Source organism: Topomyia yanbarensis, chromosome 3 (assembly GCF_030247195.1).
Source record: "Topomyia yanbarensis strain Yona2022 chromosome 3, ASM3024719v1, whole genome shotgun sequence".
Taxonomy (NCBI): Eukaryota; Metazoa; Arthropoda; class Insecta; order Diptera; family Culicidae; genus Topomyia; species Topomyia yanbarensis.
The window spans coordinates 150,941,856-150,962,399 of record NC_080672.1 but is presented as its reverse complement, the minus strand read 5'-3'; the positions used below and the strand labels follow the sequence as shown (position 1 = coordinate 150,962,399).

Sequence of the window (20,544 nt, the reverse complement as noted above, 5' to 3'; positions counted from 1 at the left end):
TTAAACAAATTTTAACTATTTCTGGAAATTTCAATAACTAAAAAAACATTTTTGAGTGGACTGTTACTAGCATTTCACTGTAGATGTGAATTGGTTTAGTGGACCAATTCGGATGTTTAGGTTTTTTTGGTAAAATACTTTGCCCGCCTAGAGGCGGTGTTGGGCACCTGGGCGAAAAAAAATTACAGTCTTTAGTGATTACTTATCGTACCGAATCTAGCATAATGTGGAGTTTTAGCTGAAAAGAAGTATGTTTTTAAACCTTTGGGTAAATGCTGCTGTTAGAATACGGATGTCCTTATCATTTAATTATATTTAGGGGAGTCCGGGGCTAATTGGCGGAATCTTGTTTTCTCCTTTTGTATTAGACATATGGGGTTGTCTCCAGTTTTGCACTTCAAGTACTGTGAAATACATTCTCCAATGTGTTCATGTTGCATTACATTCTGTTTCGTACACTTTGTAAGTGATATTGAGTTTTTGAGCGTATTAGAGTGAAGAGCCTATTTTAGTCGTATTAGGCAGGGTGCCTCACCATTTCATTAATTACTCGGAATATAGTTGCAATGCGTATGAATTGGCGCCAATATCTTTGCTTTCTTCTTATAAAACATTATGATAACAAAAATCGCCTTGCCATTTGAAACAATGCGTTGAACAAAGATGGCTAACGCCGCTCTAACCACCGGCTTCTTACGGTTAAGACGAAAATGGGCTCATTACCCTATGTAAAGTTTTTTAATTGTCAGCATTTTTGTTATTTAGAACGAGTTCAAAGCTATTCCACGAATGACTAGATTTTTCGATAGCGTGCGAAAAGAACTTTCCATGGCCGTATATGCAATATACGTAACCACAAAAATTTCAGTTTGTTTACGTTGAAATTTCACCTGAAGGATTTCGAAAATTCGCTTTTGAATACGAAGTGTGAGCCTAATTTAAAATGCCGGAACATTGAGGCTGAAAAATAATAACAAGTAATGATTGATTTGCAGTTTTATTGAAAAGACATTTCACGCGATCCATACTTTATCATCAAAAGTGGCCAGGTGGCGTCATTGCGCGTATAGTCGTAAGTCGGCGAGATTTCTGCGTCACATATTCAAAATTCTGTAATGCAACCAACAGTCTGCTCTTTTATGCAACGCATTCTCTTTTGCACGATCTTCTTTAATTAAAATGATAAAATATGATAAGTGAAACCATCGCCAGCAGACCCTGGACTCCCATACTATGAATTAGAAGTCAATAGTTAAACAACCGAAGCACTAGAGAAATACTCCTTACAGTTTAGGTTATTTGCGTTCTGATGGGGTCCAAAATATAAGCAACCATCTGTATTCGCTTAAGTTAAAGTAACTAGAAGAAAAAAAACTTTTGTTTTTTATTCGTCCAGCTGCCCAACGCCGCCTCTAGGACTACTTATTTGAAGGCTTTAATGAAAAATCCATTTCTTACAAGAATTATCAATAATATTTTCGTTTTCCTCATCACGAATCCGACCTAAATTTTTTTTTCAATCCAAAAAAAATGGGCACTAGAGGGTTAATTCTGCAAAAGGGCTGATGAGATTTTTGTAAACAAGCTTATTTCGCTAATTATTCCGCAGCCGATTTGAATTTCATGAAAAATAGACATGAATCATCTTTACCCTTGGTAGAATCAATTTCTAATGTTTTCTGGTTTGAAATTATAACAAATTAAGAGAAATCAGTAAAACAAAAGATTGTTTACAAATCTTATTAGCCCTATTCAAATGTTGATATGGAACTAATTTTCGGCGAATGCTGGGTATAAATTAATAGTAAACAATAATTCGATAGGGCAGTAGAAATTGCCGTCAAAGACAGCATGATGCGCAAGTGGCCTTGGTGCATGAGGAGTCATTTTTTTCGCTCCGCAAACAAAGCGCATTCTAACGGATCAGGTTTGTGGCTAGTATATCGACGCGTGCCATTTGCTGGTAACAGTCTAGGATACACGGCCTGTGTTTATAAACAAATGAAAACACGGTGCGCAAGAAGGAAGCTTTGTATATAAATGCCTTCTATATAAATGAAACCAAAAAAGTTGAAGGTCAGGTTTCAGCAACATTGATCACGAAGAAAATAAGCACTTGGTAGGGTTCGTCGCGGTGCGGATGTGGGCGGTAAATGGATAGTCCGCACCGCAACCGCAAAAAAATAATAAAACCGCACCGCTTACCGCAACCGCACTGCATTTACCGCACCGCACCGCGCGGTAATGCGGTAAATGCGGTAAAATTCTGTATTTTTCAAAAGTGTGTTGAAAAAATATTAATTTATTTCTATAATTATATATAATTTCCTATTTACACGAACATTAACTTTGACGGACTCCTCAGAATGAAAAATTTATTAAAAAATGCCAACTTTGCAAGTTTTGTTAATAAAATGCCGTACATCTTGAGATAAATACTTTCGAAACAAGGTAAACATTAGCATAGCACTGAAGTCCTATGAAATGTAGCTGTATTTCATCATTATACATACAAAAAAGTTCTTCAGTTGCAATTAATAGGAAAACTTTTAATTAATATCATCAGGTATCCATCGCATCTCAACCGGTACAGAGTTGTTGAAGGACATTTGAAAAACTGCAAAAGATGTTTGATCTACAGCATTCAGCAGAAATGTTTAAACAAATAGGGGATTTAAGGAACAAAATACGTTAAAACACTTACTTCGTATTTTTCAAGAAATGGATGTATTCTCATTCAAATACTAAGATAGCACCCTTAAAATTGTATGAGTTGCTAGTTCGAAAGTTTTACCTTTTTATGTATGTTTTCTAATATTTTTCCATAATGTCAATGCAAAAACTTCAATTGAAGTTGGTAGGGGTCAAAAATTGTCCTGTGCAAAATTACCAAATCTGGGCTAACTTTGACACTTGTCACAATATGAAAAGAGGCTTTGAGAAACACAAAAAAATCGAAATACCCTATACTAACTTCGAAAGCTTTAATTTCAAAAAGTTTCAAAATACTCCTAACTGAAAAATATTAGTTGTTAAATTGTTAGAAAATATTCCCAGTTGGACGAACAATGGACGTATGCGAAAAAAAAGTTATGTAGAAGGAGTCTTAAAAACGATCTGCAGGAAAATTCATTGCGAATTTACACAGAAACCAACAGAGATAGATATACGATGTTGAAGAACGAATAATAAAGTTATCAGCCTAATTTGGACCCCTGCTTATTTTGGACGCTCTTCAAATATTTGTCTCCCTTACTGCTGATTCCTCCAAATTCGTTTGTTTTGATGATGATAATTTCATTCTTTGGGTTGTTTTGAAGTCTCAAGACTTTTTAAGTTAATCTTTAAGTACTCCAAATTAATCAAAATTTACAGTTGAGAAAACGCCATCGTAAACGATTAATAATTTCACGATTGCCAAGAGGAATCGGGAGAAATGAGGCTTTTTTAAATTGGATTCGACAGTACAATTCAATTGTTTTTCAATGATTGGATTGTGCATTTTATATATTTGAAAAGGTTCGCTTGTAAATTTTTCAAAGTGTTCAAAATATATCGTAAATATAATGGAGCCAAATTATATTGGACACAGCTTATAGATTTTATTTCTTGGTAACAAATTGTTTTATCATATTAGAATAAACAAATTATAAAAAATCAAGTAACGATGGGTCGAATACAGATTATATTCGGATTTCTTTTCAAATCATTGTAAAGTCCATGGAAATTAGAGCAAGTAAATATTTATTATGTTTCCCTATTGTAAGGCAATTATTTGCGTCGTTCTTAAATGCTAAAAGTCAAAGTTTTAATTCACTTTTTAATGCATACTTTATCAATTATTTATTTAAGTGCGGTTGCGGTAATACCGCGCGGTAAAAGCTCATTTCCCGCACCGCATCCGCGAGAAAAAGTGTCTCACCGCACAGCTGTTTTTGCGGTGCGGGTGCGGTAAATACCGCGCGGTTGCGGTAATTACCGCAACCGCGACGAACCCTAGCACTTGGAACTATGTTACTAGAATCTTTTGTTTAAATTTGGGTCATAACACTTGTTACTGTTTGGCCAGCTATATATAGGCTATATTTATTTCACACGCGGTTTTGCGCTAACTAGACATCACGCGTTTAAGATAAAACTACTGATTAATTATTTACGGTTATCCGACTTTCCCCCGAAAACCGTTCCCCTGAAACTAAAACACCGAAGTTTTTACCACGGAAAGAACTGTTTCCCAGAAAACCATACCCGCGTAAGCACGAATTCCTGGAAAACAATATTGCAGAATGTACCCTTTCCCAGTAAAGCATTACCCAGAATGAACCGATATCCAGAAGTTCATTCCCAAATATAACCATTTCCCAGACTTTTTTGTAAGATGGGGAAAGCACCTATATTGCATTGAATTGGTAAAAATCTTGATGAAAATCAATCATATTATTCAAACTGACGGTCATTTTACTCCTCTCGACTGCTAGCACCATTAGACAATAGCAGTATTTTTACATTTCTTTTAGCAATATATGTAGGACAAATCAGAGTTTTGTACAGGTGTGTTTTTGAGAACATTTGGCTACAACCATCGTAATCATTGTAAGTTATGCGTTGCGCTAATTGGTGGATTTTAAAATACATATTAGTAAGTAAGGGTATGCAGTGTAAAGCTGCTGAGGATGAGCCGTCGGAAGCGGCGCACCTATGTTTCAAATATTGATATTTTTATTTTATCTAGGTTTCTTATGTATTGAATGACATAATTTTGTAACTACCGAATGAGAAATGGACTTTTAAAAGTAACTTAAACGTCGCTGTGTCAGACAATTGTAATGAATTTCATTTTCGAAATCATAGTGTCTATCTTCACTTCAAAAACATGTAGCCCTTTTAATTTTAATCCGATTGGATCACAATTAGCTTCAACTTTGCTGGTCATTTCAACATGTTTGCCAAATTTGATACGAAAAATAAAACATATTTTTACAAATACACCCAGGTTTTTTTACGCGGGGGATACGTACCGCGTAAAAAACCGCGTTAATTGGAAAATCCGCGTTAATTGGAAAATCCGCGTAAAAACCGCGTTAATTGGAAAATCCGTGTAAAAAATTGCGTTAATTCAAAAATACGCGTAAAAAACTATCAGCAAAATACTTAGAATATTTTTTAAAGGTTTTTTTGTGCGGATTTTGCAATTAACACGGTTTTTGATAAAAACGCCGGCGGTAAAACATGATGATGAGTTATGTTCTTCCATAGACCATGCGGTAGACTTGGGCGCAACGCCCAATCCTACTTAGCAGAAGGCAAAGAATTCTTCACATTTCCTTTCGATCATGTCCATATGAGCCTGCCTAGTCTTAGTTTTCTGGTCTAAGTTTATAACTGATTCGCTCTAGAATATCTATCCGTCTTTTAATTTCATTGCTTTCGTTTCTCTTCGTCTCAAATTTGCCGAACATAACCAACAAAATCGATACAGTAGAACCTTGCGGCAATTAAAACATAGTAACAAATTCTTTTTTAACAAATGTATTCTATACATACATATTTCAGGTGAAACAGTTCGGAACGGTCACTTTTCATACATTCTATGGGAAATCATCTCTACTTTTCGAATTTCAAGGTCTCGCTCTGCCTTTTTTTGCCAGGAGGGGTTAAAAATCGATATTTTTAAATTCTTGCTGATATAGAGGAGCATGGTGATTAGTGCAAAATAACAACTGAATAAAACGTAAACAAACACTTTTTGTAGAGAATGCAAGTAGTTTTCTCCAATTATTATGTTGTTATTGATATAGCTAATCAGTAAAAAAGATGTATCATAAAAATGGTATTATTCTTATAAGAAAGGTTCGATAACATTGTATAAGAAAATATATCACATGGTTTATAGCTTTTGACATTAATAACCATTTCTTTCTCACAGTATTGGTTTGTATAGGACTCATTTATCCATAATTCTTGAACAAGAATTCCGAACGAAATATGCAAGCTAACGTTGACTGGAAAGAGACTGAAAAAAAACTTAGAAATATCAGCCTGCCTCATTCACGAATAGCATTTTCCCTCTGTCGCGCTTTGTTTAAGGGGCTTGAACGCACATGTGACCTTGTCCCACTTTATTATTTTGAATTGCAAGTATTTACGTATTCTGTACGAAAATATTTTTCTCGGGAACATGTGAATTCCAAAACAAATTGAACGTTTCAGTTTTCTGATGACTAATTAAGGTCCACCAATAAAGAAAGAACACCAGATAATCTTAAACGACACCATCAAGAAAAGAAGAATGAAAACGAAAAGGTGAAAACAAAATAGAATGGAAACCATAGAAAGTTCATTGTATATTAATTAGCCTTTTTCAGATAATGGGATTTTCAAAAACAATTCATAACTTTCTGATACAATGGTTTTCAAATTCGTAAAATTCCGGTTTATTCATTCATTCATTCTAAATAGTAATTTTTCAGTTGCTTCATTTCATGGATATCATTCGTCTTGTTTATTTGATTCATTTTTTTCATATTTGACTAATTTTAAGTATATGATCATTGCATTTTAATTATTTATTCATTCAGCGTTTTTTATTCATTCTATTCATTTGGGTTCATTTAATCTATTTTATTTGTTTCATTGTTTGGATTCACTCTGATCAGTTTATTTTTTTCGTTCATTTAATTTAATTTCACCGTTTCAATCATATTCGTTTTTCTCCAGTTCTTACATGTTATATAGTTTTTTCATTTTAATAATCTGACTATTTTTTTCAGTTTTATTCATACCATCCAAATTATTTATTTGACGCACTTTATTTTTTCTATTAACATCGCTTTATTTTTCATTTTAATAAATTCATTTGATTTCGCTCCTTTTTTTGCGTTCATTTTATCAATTCTATTTGTTTTGTTTATTTGATTCTTTTGTTTTAGTTATTCGTTTAGTTCAATTCATTTTTTTAAATTAATTTTATTCATTTCATTCATTCCAATCATTTTATCCGTTACATTCATTTGATTCATTGTATTCAATGGATTCATTAAATTCATTCGATCCATTTGACTCGTTTGATGCATTTGATTTCTTTTGTTCATTTCTTTAATTTTATTCATTTCATGATCAGTCATTCCACTTATTTATTTTATTCAATTTTTTAGTTTGAGTCAATTTAATATATTCTATTATCTCGTGACTATTTTTAAATATTTCCTAATTTTCCATTTAATGAGCTGATGTATTTTGATATATGTATTTTATTAATTTTATTTATATTAATCATTCTATTCATTTTATGAATTTGAGAACCTTATTTTAATTTTTCGCTTTATTTCTTTATTTCGTTCGTTTTATTGATTTTCTATATTTTTTTCATTTTATTCGAGGTTTTATTAGTGCAGGACTAGCAACTGTAGTGTGCCTACTTCGTATGAGTTCTGCAAACTAATAAATGATCCAACAGTGATACTTGTAAGAAATGTCTCATCTCACTGTTAGTCAAAATTGTTGCCGGTCTACCGTATATACTACTGCGCACTTCAAAGGTATTACGGATGTCAGAGAGATGACTCCATATCTAGATATCGATGCATCAAACTCATGAACCTGGGACAAACGCCTTTACTCCCCTTCCGAAGGAAGACATGACCACAGATTTTTTCACCTCCGAAAAATCTCAACAACCTCGGATAGGCTTGAACCCAGACCAACGGGAATGCGTGGCGGTCACGCTTACCACTCAACTACCGGCGCCGTCTGAGAAGAAGAAAAAAAGTCGACCCCAAACACTGGAATCTCCGGGTTAAACCCGGAGGGGTGGCACCTTAGCATCGGAGCATTTATGCAATAACATGGATTTGTCGACACGACTGGCATCGGCTCATGCAGCATACAAGTCTTTTGGAACGTCATAAGCTTTCCGACGAAAAAGGGATGGTCTTCCACCTCTCCAGATTTGACTCCGTTGGACTATTCGGTATGGCCCATCTTAGAGTCAAGAACTTGCAAATAAATAGTTTGCAAATACGCGAGTCCCCCATAAACTACTAGAACATGTAAATTAATAAATAAAAATTTGAACTGCAAATTGCAACAAATTAAAATTGTTTCTGCTCTGCTGTAATAAACAATGTACATAGATTATTCGAGTTACCGTTAATACACCATTTAGTTATATAAGGATATTATTCAGACATCCTGCTGTTATTCTGGTTCTTGAGTCACCTATTTTCTGTAATGGTATCATCTAATTAGAACTATGAATAGAGAAAATCATGAGGGAGAATTTAAACAGGCGGTGTCATCATGAAAAAATACAAATGATCATACCACAATTGTTCAAATGATCTCTGATCAACTTAGAAACGGTCAGCTATCGATTGCCTGTATATTTCACTGCTTTTTATCGAAATTTGTATCTCCCGTTTTGAAAAAGCTTTTCTGAGCACTACTTCACATGTTTATTTTTTAAACGATTAGTATAATACAAGGTAAAACTTTTGGCAAATATTTGTGTGAACATGTGTTTTATTTGATTTGGGCATCATTATTCATAGTAAATACAAAATACAAGTTTAATAGTGTCTCTGGTGATACAGTTTGCTCTATCTCTTTCACTATAAATAGAACGGCCATTAAAGGGAGCAAACACGAAGCTGTTTTTCGCAATAATTTTAGTAGAGAAAAAGAAATTCTAGTTTTTTTTGGAAAATTGGTGTGAAAAGGTAGATTAATTTTTTTTGAAAAATTTCCAAAAGTGCGGAGATAAGGTTTATTTAGTAAAGCGACTCGTTACTGTAGTATCTAATTTTGGGAAAAGTGCAGCTCGTAATTCTAGTTTAAAACAATGAATCCACAAACATTTTCAATTTATATAAGTATATCTTCTATTGAACCTGAAAAATCTGAAGGTTAGTGAAATCATAAGTTTTTTCCATGGTTTTTTGGAATTTGTGACTTTTATGTGCTATAAAAATATTTCGATTTTGAAGAAAATAACCCTCGGTTTGTTCTAATCGATCAATAACTTTTTTGTCATCTATCACGCCAATTCGAAAGAATTTTTAAAGCAACATGTGAAGAAAACTTTAAAAAACCGAGTGGCCTAGTGAGTAACCACGATCATGTGGCGCAGCTATGCGTTGCGCTGTACATATATCCTTGAAAATATTTTGAATTGGGTTTGAAAATTCCTGTGATGTATTCTTAGATAATTCGTCTATTGATGTAAGGTATAAAAACTCGATTACAACGGTATATAACTGTCAAGTGATCTGAGAAAGCAAAATAGATAGAGCAAACTGTACTACCAGCGACATTCCTAATCTTGTGTTCTGTTTCCTTTTTTTGATTGTTGGTTTACTATTTCACCGCATATTTTGCGGGTTATTTTGTTTTGTGTAATAGACAAATGGATTATCCACTAATAGCTAAGTTTCAAATTAAATATTTTATTTGGATTAACAATTTACACGCTAAACATTTATTACTCAGACGTATACCAATAATGCTCGATAAACATAGCTACTGATGATTCACTCTGATTTAAGTATATTTACAGACGCAGCGTCAAGTAGTACATAGTTTAAAAAGGTGTTTGCGTTATTTTTATATGATAAAAAGGCGAAACACGCGACCTAGCCAATTGCAGTGATGTATTCTACTTACTCAACGCCAGTACAAAAATACAGTTTTATTACTTTTTTGGCACATACATATATGTAACTATTCCTCACAATCCAGTTTTTGATTGGCTTTCACTACAATCATAAATAGTTTGCAAATACGCGAATTTTGCTTCCAATAAGATGATTGACGTCCGTTAACAGTTTGAATATAAAACTTTTTTATTAGCAAGTTATTACAATACATTTTCAAAACGCAAACAGATCTAAGATATATACAATAGAATGAAATGCGATAACATAAAATACTGAGTTAGGGCCTCGTAGCACACGAATCTCTAACATTGTTGAAATGTGAGGAATAATAGACGTTAAAATGAAAGATTTGCACATTTTATCAATCGCGTGATAAAATAAGATCCCTTCGCAAGAGTTGAACAGCAGTGTTTTTGTGAGTTTGTTTTATTTAAAGCGAAAAGTGGTAAAATATCACAGGTGCTATGCAAATTGTCATGAAATAAACGAGAAAAAAAGTTTTGTAGTGGTTAGTGTTCCTCACATTTGGCCAATTTTCTGTGTGCGTTCTTCTTTTAAGGGTTAGGTGGGCATCCTTAGATAGGAAATTGTAGTACCGCTAGTTTTATGTTTTGTTTATACACAATTGTGCTCCAATTAAATAATACTTAAAGCTGATGTGAAACTACCACGAAATGAAGTTGCTGGTTTTATCTTTTGTGCTTCAGCTGACGCATGTTTAACACCTTGTAGATGTCCTGTGTCGAAACTTCTTTGTAGAAGTTTTCGCTGGGACTTCTAGAGTTGCCTCTCGGTGCAACAGAAGCCGAATGAGTGTAACCAGTAGAGCTAACCGATGCAGATCTCCACCTGTTGCTTGAACTTTTGGCGTCATTGCTACTGCTGGTGCTAGTGCTGATCGATTGATCTCGCACTAGTGGCATACGGGACCAAAATCTGAGTAACATTGGCTTTTGCCCAGTCTGATCAACTTCCCAACCAGAAGGTAGCCACCAAAACGGTGGTCGCTGTGTTGTGCTTTCTGAAGTTTTCTTTGGATATATGTCCGATAGTCGGTTGGCATATTGAGCCCCGCGGTTAGAAACAGAGCCAGGGAAGCGCACCTTGTTGTTGTTGGATGCAGATGTTTGCTGGTCATCGTCATGGGTTGGGAAGCGGATTCTAGAATGGTCACGTTGCTTGTTTTCGGCAATGATTTCGTTAATTTTCCGAAGTTGGTCGATGTAGTTGTGCTCGGTAGTTGTAGAAGCAACGATTGACGGAGGAGATGGTGCTGATAGATGGTGGTAGACGAAACGATTGTTAGTATCCATCGTTTCGCGAAGGTTTTCTTTCATTTCCTGCCGATGCATACTGACGCGATTTTTTTTGTCAACATCGGTATCGTTGACTAGCACTAGCAAAGGCGTTTCTGAAGTGTGATGCTGCGCCACGGTTGTTGTCTCTGGTGTGGCCCTCGTCGTGCGGTCTTGCTGAGTGTAACTTGCGTCAATAAACGCAGAGGGTGTAGCACTTGGTGGGCCGTACCACTTTGTTCGTAATGGTGTTACAATTTCAACCGGTTTAGATGAATCAGTAAGAGGCGGTGTTGGGGACATTGTGTGGATCAGCACTTTCATCGTGCTAATCTCATGAAGAGCAGCATTTTCTGTATTTTTATGCCTCCCGTATTCAGCAGTCGATCCAGTACTAAATTGTCCACCATGCTCTGTATCAACATCTGATACATCTGTCGACGGCATATCTGTTGTGAGAAATGCGCTAGTTTCCAGCAATAGCGATTCTTCAGCAAGTTCCGTTTTCAAACCTTCAAGATCATCATCAGTAGTGTCATTATCTGAAAGTTGAGTAGTCGAAGAAAATGAACCATCGATAGTCTGGTTTTCGCTACGAGCCGAACTGATAGAGGAGATCATCAGAGAGCTGCTCTCTGTAGATGATGCTATATCAGTAGTTAATGCACTGACCAATTCTGTCGTCGTTAAAGCAGTAGAGGTAGTATCAGTATTCGCCACACTGTTCGTGCTAGCAGAAATAGTAGAGTCTGCGTCGACCGTATCCATAGTAACGGTAGTTGGACTAATTGGAGTGGATGTGAGAAAAATGTTCTGAAGAACGGTACCATTATTTCCGTCCATTTCGAGCTGTGTCGAAAGTGTTCCATTCGGCAAACTTTCAAAGGCAACAAATGAAATATCGGTGTGACTTTCGGCTGGTGTTTGATCGATTGGCTGTTTGCTCGTATCGGCAAGAAATGTCGACTGTTGTTCATCGGGTGATTGTTTCTCGTTATTTTTTGCCGGACTTTGAAATCGCTCCTCAACCGTTGTATCGTAAAAGTTTTCTACAGGACTAGACTGCAAAGCCGGCTGTTCGAAAGGCAGATCTATGCTCAATGGCAGATTTACCTGGAAAGGTCCAGACGAATCATCGTCGTAGTCGTAATCATCTTCGTTTTTCGGCGCTCCTGCTCCGTTTCCTAGAATGCTTTGTAACTTGGTAACCAGGATATCTGCCGTGTTAATGTTGACCACATGGATGCACTTTCCGTTGTAGTCGATCTTCGTATCCGGTGGACAGAGTGAACCATTGTATCCATTCAACTGTGGCGCAATGAAGATTGATTTCGGTATTTTTTTCGCTTTGCCTCCCATGACAGCGGTACGTGAATCTCCAGACAACCACGCTGCCTGCCAGGTCAAATGATCCGGGCTGCTGTCCAGTGGTTTCGAAGTAATCGGTAAGCCGCTCGCTAGAGCTAACATGCAAGAGCAGCAGCACAGCAGAGTAAGCGCTAGCGAGGACATTGCTAATTTAGCTCTCTTTTTCATTGTTCCGATACTATGCGAGCTCATTGCATTTTTATCAGGCAATCTGCAAATGAAAAGAGTAAAAAGGGGGGGTTAGAAACGATAGTAGTTTGGTTGTTGGGGCGGATGTACGGTGGATTAAAAAGTTTATTTGTATTACTCCTGGCCGTTATTCACTGAGTTATGTCGGTGGGACCATTTGTAGGTGAATGGAAATGAAATGTGCATGTTTTTCGGTATTTTTTTTTCATCGAAAATTGCACTTTATTGTGAGTACACATTTCGCTTGATTAACTTTCCCTCGTCGCCTCAACCAGCCACGATGGCATACGAGTTATTTTCGAATGGAAATATGTTGAAGGAATATTTTTCTCTTCCGAACCCAGTACAGTTGAAACAATTCCCCAACGAATCGAGAGAAGTAACACCACGATGAAAATGCTCTGCGAAAAACGTGAAACTTGTCGAAGAACGTGACAGATGCAGGAGAAGTGGCCGGACCGGACGGCTTGTAGACATCATCGCCATGAAAGTGATTTTCTAGGTCAGAAAGTGAATGGAACAGTCCAGTGGCAAAGGTGTAGAGTACACGGTTGGCGTTGGCTGAAGATCAATTTCGATTTTATTTCCACACACATAAGGTAAACATCACGTAATTTGTCGACTTCGTATATTACTGGCGGTGCGCGCCACACTTTTGACCGTTTACTGATTTATCAATTTCGTCATGTGGGAAATTTATCGAAACTAATATAAATTACACGGAAATTATTATTTCATTGTCGTTCAATATTATGACGAAATTAATTTATTCATTCGATAAGCTGAAATATTGACACGCATTTTGAAAAAAACCCTGTTTTAACGGTGCAATTGTGCCTTTCTCAATTATCAAAGCTGTGGTTGAATAGCTGGTTACGTTCTGAAATGTCTATTGCATTCTTATTACACTTGGTAAGTACATATATAAGTGCACAACTGCCACGAACCTGATAAGCAACATTTCGACGCTGATACACTTGATACAAAAAAAAAATACAATTAGCTTATCAGCGTGAGTTCAATGTTGTCTTCATGATAACATATTTTAAAATGCGTGGTTGGGTGGGAGGGTAGTGGGATAATTAGTGGGATTAGAGGATGCTTTGGGAACAATGTAACATATTTAGGTATACTGGTGGGTGAAGGGAATGTGAATGTGTGGTTGGTCTGAGAGGGGGGGTGAGAAAGTTGTGTTGGGGTTGTGAGGGGAAGGGTGGGAAGGGGTGGATGGGAAGTGAAACACCCAACTTCATATTATATCCTCCACTTGAGACTAGGTTAGTGAAACTTGGTTCTGTCATCACCGAAGTGGCATTAGTTCTGGATTATACTCGGAACCTGGGACTTCCGGGATTATCGATAGTGGACAATATATTCCAGAAATTTTCAATTCACCATCAGTGATTTAGGCAAGCGAATCGAAGTAATTTGATGCTCATTTCAAGAGATTTTTTACTTATCTGGTATTACGATTGACCCGGTTTAAATGAGAAATTCCAATAGTGTGTCCCACATTTATACGTTCACCCTAATATTTCAGGATAAATATTTTGTATTCAATCAAACTTCACCAAATTTTCAGGTTTTGATTTAAAGCTTAATGAACGGTGCTCCTCGAAATTTGGAAAATCTAGTGCGTTTTGTTCGTTTTTTAGGGTTTGAAAAAAGGGATGTCCCATATTTATACTTTCACCTTACTTTTTTGATACCTTTTTCTATTCAAACAAACTGCACCATATTTTCGGCGTTTGTTTTAAAGCTGAATCAACGATGTTTCTAGAAGTTTGGAAACTCTGGTACGTCTTGTTCGTTTGTTATGGCAATTTAAATGAAAAATGTGTCTCACATTTATCCGCTCACCCTATTTTCTTAGAACAACTTTTTTCATTCAAACATACTGAACCAAATTTTCTGAGCTTATTTTAAAACCTAATCAACGATGTTTCTTAATATTAATAGTCTACACCATTGGAGAGTTCCACGGCGGTGAAATTTCTCCCGAAACCCGATTTGTGGTTTCACGGCGACGTTCTAGCCACTGGCGCTAGTTTGTTGGACCCTCCACTACTTCCTCCGCAGCTCGTAGAATATGCTCTTAACCACTCTTTTGACAGCGTCCCAGATATGCTCCTCGTAGCATATCTTTTCGAGAATATCGTCCGTTTTTGTGTATGTATAATTTTATAACATCGATTTATTTTGGCTGTCCCAAAAAAATCGATGTTCGAAAAGTCATGGTGCTCAACCTTATAATGAAAGATAAGCATATTTTAAGTACTTTTGTAGAACAAATCAAGTTTCTCAAAAACCATCTAGAGGTTCCGCAAATGCGATTTATGAAAAATGGTAATTTTTTAGCAAAATTGTCGTATATAAGTGGTTTTCCCAATTTTTTCGAAGTCCAATTATTTTTAATATATTTTTTCTGTGGACCTTAGAGAATAAATCCCATTTAAAAGTTTTTTACAGAAAGTCCTTATATTAATTATAGAACCTCTTAATCATGGCGAAAAAAAAAAAATTTTTTTTTGGTTAATTTTGAAGAAAATCCATACAAAACGAATGTCAATAATTTTTTTTCAATAAGCCAAAGGCATGTTTTGGAAAGTACTGTTCATTGCAAAAATTTTCGTGAGCAAATGTTGTGAAAATTCGGTCGAGGGGCTGAGATATAGCATTTTTGTAAATGCTTTCAAACCATGAAACTTTGCTACATTTTTTGAATTGTTCAATATCTCAACCGTAACTTGACCAGTGTAGGTATATTGGATGTCAAATAAAAAGGATTTTTCTCAATCTTACAAATAATTTTCATATGTGGAATATACCATCTTATTCTAAGGTAGTCATTGAGAGATTTATGGGATTGTGCATGATCAACAACTTTTTCGAATAAGAAGTGATAACACCAATATTGCTATAACCTACGCAACATTCACGATTGATTAGATTTATTTATAAGGACTTTTTGTAAAAAACTTGTAAAGAATTTATAAGGACTTTTTGTAAAAAACTTTTTAAGAAGTGATAACACCAATATTGCTATAACCTACGCAACATTCACGATTGATTAGATTTATTTATAAGGACTTTTTGTAAAAAACTTTTAAAGAATTTATAAGGACTTTTTGTAAAAAACTTTTTAAGAAGTGATAACACCAATATTGCTATAACCTACGTAACATTCACGATTGATTAGATTTATTTATAAGGACTTTTTGTAAAAAACTTTTAAATGGGATTTATTCTCTGAGGTCCACAGAAAAATGAAAAAATATATTAAAAATAATTGGGCTTTGAAAAAGTTGCGAAAACCACTTATACACGACAATATTGCTCAAAAATGACCATTTTTCATAAATTGCATTTGCGGAACCTCTAGATGATTTTTTAGAAACTTGATTTGTTCTACAAAAGTACTTAAAATGTGCTTATCTTTTATTATAGGGTTGAGCACCATGACTTTTCGAACATTGATTTTTTTGGGACAGCCTAATGTATATATGTATGTATGTATGTATGTATGTATGTATGTATGTGTCAAACAAATTCACCGATTTTTATCATAGATGGCTGGACCGATTTGCACAAACTTAGTCTCAAATCAAAGGTACAACCTTCCCATTGGTCACTATCTGTTCCTTGTTTGGACGTGAGTCTTTGTTTTTCTTTTTTCAAGGATTTTTATGAACGTGTCCACTGGAAAACAGATAGAGAAAGAATGACCGGAACGGTGAGAATGAAGAAACGATGAAAATTCACCTTTATTGGAACCACTGAGAAAAGATATGTCCTCAAGCAGGAATCGAACATGCGATCTCCCAGTCTCTAATTGGGTGCGTTAACCACTCCGTCATCGAGGAACTGTGATGATGCCATCACATGTTCCCAACAGTATCGTGATCACCGCCGCAGCCTCCAATACCTCCTATATGTCACCTATAAGCAGATTCTCACCTCTCCCTCTCATCGATCGGGCCGAATCTCTCTCGTCATCTATTTTTAGGTCTTTCACTGCCAAAAGTCTGGCGGCGACTGAGATAGCTAAGGGGGCAAACAGTGATAATAAATATTCTCAAGCCTGAGCGCAGTCCACTGGACCTAAAAATAGATGACGAGAGAGATTTGGCCCGATCGATGAGAGGGAGAGGTGACGATGTGCTGATAGGAGACATTGGGGGTCGAATGGTCAATTAGGAGGTATTGGAGGCTGCGGCGGTGATCACGATACTGTTAGGAACATGTGATGGCATCACCACAGTTCCTCGATGGCGGAGTGGTTAACGCACCCAGCAGGTTCGATTCCTGCTTGGTCATATATCTTTCCTAAGTTGTTCCAGTACAGGTGAATTTTCACCGTTTCTTCGTTCTCACCGTTCCGGTCATTCTTTCTCTATCTGTTTTCCAGTGGACACGTACATTATTTATGTTTTATTGATCCGACTTCCGATTCTGGAGTTACGGGTTGAAGAGTACGATCACACAGCAAATTCCCATATAAACTGGTAGCACCATTACATCCAAATGATGCAATAGATATTTAACTTGTTCTCAAATGAAAGGTACAACGTTCCCGTTGGCTGCTATTGAATTTCTAATTGATCCGACTTCCGGTTTCGGAATTACAGGGTGATGAGTACGAACACGCTGCAAATCCCGATTTTAACGTATACGACGATGAATGTACAAAGGTGAAATTTTTTCAAAAGGCGATTTTTTTCAAAATGTGACCACAACTGCTTGGACTTGTAATTCAAGGACACTAGCAGTCATTCAAAGTTTCTTTGGCCACATTGGTCGTCATCGACGGTTCCGGAAGACCCGGCGGAAGTATCCACATTCAGTGACATCGATTTCTCAATGATAGCTGGACCGATTTGACCAAACTTTGTCTAAAATGAACGGTGTTGCAGCCGAAAAAACTGTTATTAAATTTTATTTCGATCCTACTTCCGGTTTTGGAGTTACGAGTTGTGGAGTGTGATCTACTACTACCAAATTTTCTGAGTTTATTTTAAAACCTAATCGACGATGTTTCCTAAAATTTGGAAACCTTGGCGTGTTTCATTTTTTGTTATGAACGTTTAAGTGAAAAAAGATATTCCTGCATTTATACGTTTACTAAGAAAAAATATAGTTTTTCCTAAAAAAAGCTTTTTTCAAGTTATTAGCCAGCAATAATTAACTTTATATGTAGAAGTCTATCGAATTTCCATCATTTTTGAGTACAAGTTTCATTCGCTTCGGCATTTAATCATTAAACTTTTCTATATTTCTTACCAAGATATTCAATCTCAAACTTTAAAAATCGTTTTTCTCGAAATGTGCTAAATGGCGCCTGTCATAAGATAGCACAACAGCGATGAGTTACCGATGAGATGAATTGAAACACAAAAATCAAACTTTATATTATGGGAATCTGTCAGATGCGTTACTTACCGTTGTGTTCGTAGGCTTTTTTTTCACTGCGAGGAAATATTTATGGTTGCTTTTGAAAAAAAAACTCGTTATTTCACATGCAGGGGAAACCGAATTAAGCACGAATTGTATCTAAGGGACCATTCATTAATTACATAACGCGAAAATTGCTCAAAATTAACTCCATGCGTCTCCCATCAAATAAATTGTCACACATTTCTGTATCCACTCCTCCTCTAGTACGTAGCAAATTCTTTAAAAAAAATGGTATTGAAAGTGGTTTACTCCACTATCTGAAGCTAGGTGTTATTCTAAAATCTAAAATATCTCCTATGTAACGAAACTATGTAAGGTTTGTGCGCTCATAACTCCGCTGTTACTAGAGGGATTTTAATTATTTCATTATTTATACACCAGCCGATTCACAAACGTGTAATTTAAATATTGATAATATTTAATAATTACAATAATTTTTATTTGAAAGTCTATTGAAAATAAAACTGAAAAATTAAATTACATTAAGGGGCTACATACCTTTTTATTTTTGATAAAATCGAATTTTTTAAATATTTTATCTGAAAGTACAACTCATTGAGATTATTTCCCCAAATGTTTATAGAGATCCGAGAAATATATTGAAAGTTACAGCGTTTCCAAGCGCGCTTCGTCTACCAAAAGCAGTGGTAACTTGAAATTTTAAACTCGATTACTTCGAAATGTCGTTTTTCCAAAATGGGTTTTCCGTGATCACGATTGCCGAAAAACCACTCAACCGATTTTCTTCAATTTTTTTCAATTGATCGTAATCAATCTTTCTCGCAACTTAACAATTCCTTTTTTATAATTCAATTTTTGTTTTGCAGATGAAATTTTTTAATGTAATTTTTAAAGCGATTTTTTTAGGAAAAACGTTCCCGAATACAGGAAAAATTTGTTATTTATTCAATTAATCGTTAAGGTACGAGGAATACTCATATTCAAAGGTGATCACCAAAATCCTCTTAAAAAGGGTTTTGGGGAAAAAGTTAAACTCCGCTAATTATCAATACATTTTTATAAACTTATGCTGATTTATTTGACTGAAAAATGTGCTACCAAAATACTATAAGTTTGATGTAATTAAATCATTGCTTTATGCCTTTAAGTAATTTCAAATATTCTTGACATTTTTTCTCACAAAAAGTAACCCCTTAAGCAACAAAGAGATCGGTGGTGTATACCAAAAGAAATTTTAAAACGATGATAGGAAAACGGTGGTAAGGTTTACAGCGTAAAAACAACACGTAAACACTTTTTTGCGATTTTTTAGAACTTTGTGTGAAGCGAATTCATCAAAACTTTTGTACATTATAGTGAATCATTTCAATAACATCCTGTAACTTAATTAATATTATGCAATATATTTTTGGAAAAATAATATCTGATCACTACATTGAGACCCGCGTTTAACGTGTCATGAGAACTTTTGGAAAATTATGGGAAGGGGATCTGTAACTTATCTCTTAGCCTAAATCCCATAGTTGTTAAATTACATCAATATAAAATAAAATAATTGTCTGAATTATCATTAGCTCATTTTTGGAAAGATGCTCCAAAATAAGGATTAGAGACAATTTTTCTAATGGGAAGCTAGGTTTGAATAGGTCGGTTGCCTATAAAACAGAAACTTGCATACATTTCAACATTTACTGAAAATATATTTTTTTAGATTGCGTAGAGTTTAGATAAAAATTCAATATGGTTAATAACAAGAATAACATTTCGGAAACTAGTTGGAAGTTCATTTATCAATGACGTTTATAGTTTTTCTCTGGCAGGTCAGGATAGGTTTTTATGAACATTTGATTTTTGTTGTATTATCAACTATATGAATAGCCTCTAAGCAGGATTGGAATTAATAAATATTTCAATATATTTCAATTAAGTGGCTACTAATGGTGTATATTTGAGCGCTGAATTGAATTGCCTACTAAAATTTCGTGTACGAGGTATACGACTCGTTGTTAAGTTGTGAGCTAGTATAATGAAGGAAATTAAAATCAATGCTCAAAAAAGTATAGTAAAATCAATGGGCAGTCATTTACACCCGCATCTCAATCTTTAAAAAAACCTGTTTTAATCCACCTAGTGGTGTAATTGCGCCTTTCTCATTTATCCAAACTATGATTCATTAGCTAATTTTGTATTTGCATTTGTATGTTTATTTGTGACGATAGCTTGTTAGCGTATTTGCCTTATATCAGGCCAAGGAAATAATTTTGTTAAAAATAATTGTCGAAATGTCGATTACATTCTTATTTCACTTAGCACATATCCCACGACTACCACGAAAGTAGACGCTGACTCACTTTAAACAAAAAAGTATAGAGGAGCTAATTTGCGGTGATTTCAGTTTCCATTTTTTACCGGCTTGATATAGATAGATCTTGCAAAATAGAATCTGTGGCTGTTGCCCACATCCCTGAATTTTATCAAAGTGTTTGTTGCATTGTATTTGTTTTGATAGACAAAAATATGTGATGCGGAAAACCCGCCAATTTACCCCGACTTCGGGGTAAGTTGGCGGTATACATGAATACGCCAGTAAATGGAGATTCGATTACATCAAGGGTTTGTGCTGA

At 35.3% G+C, this 20,544-nt stretch overlaps 1 protein-coding gene across 3 annotated transcripts in view; it reads right to left on the bottom strand.

The window, feature by feature from the left end:
• Positions 1-8,316: 8,316 nt before the first annotated feature.
• LOC131693109 (mucin-3A-like) overlaps positions 8,317-20,544 on the bottom strand; it is a 273,267-nt gene continuing 261,039 nt past the window's right edge. For all 3 annotated transcript variants that reach the window (XM_058980665.1, XM_058980664.1, XM_058980666.1), the window contains one exon: positions 8,317-12,527. In XM_058980665.1, the coding sequence (XP_058836648.1) occupies positions 10,343-12,508 (2,166 nt within the window). In that variant the 5' untranslated portion in view covers positions 12,509-12,527 and the 3' untranslated portion in view covers positions 8,317-10,342. The remainder of the gene's footprint in view (positions 12,528-20,544) is intronic.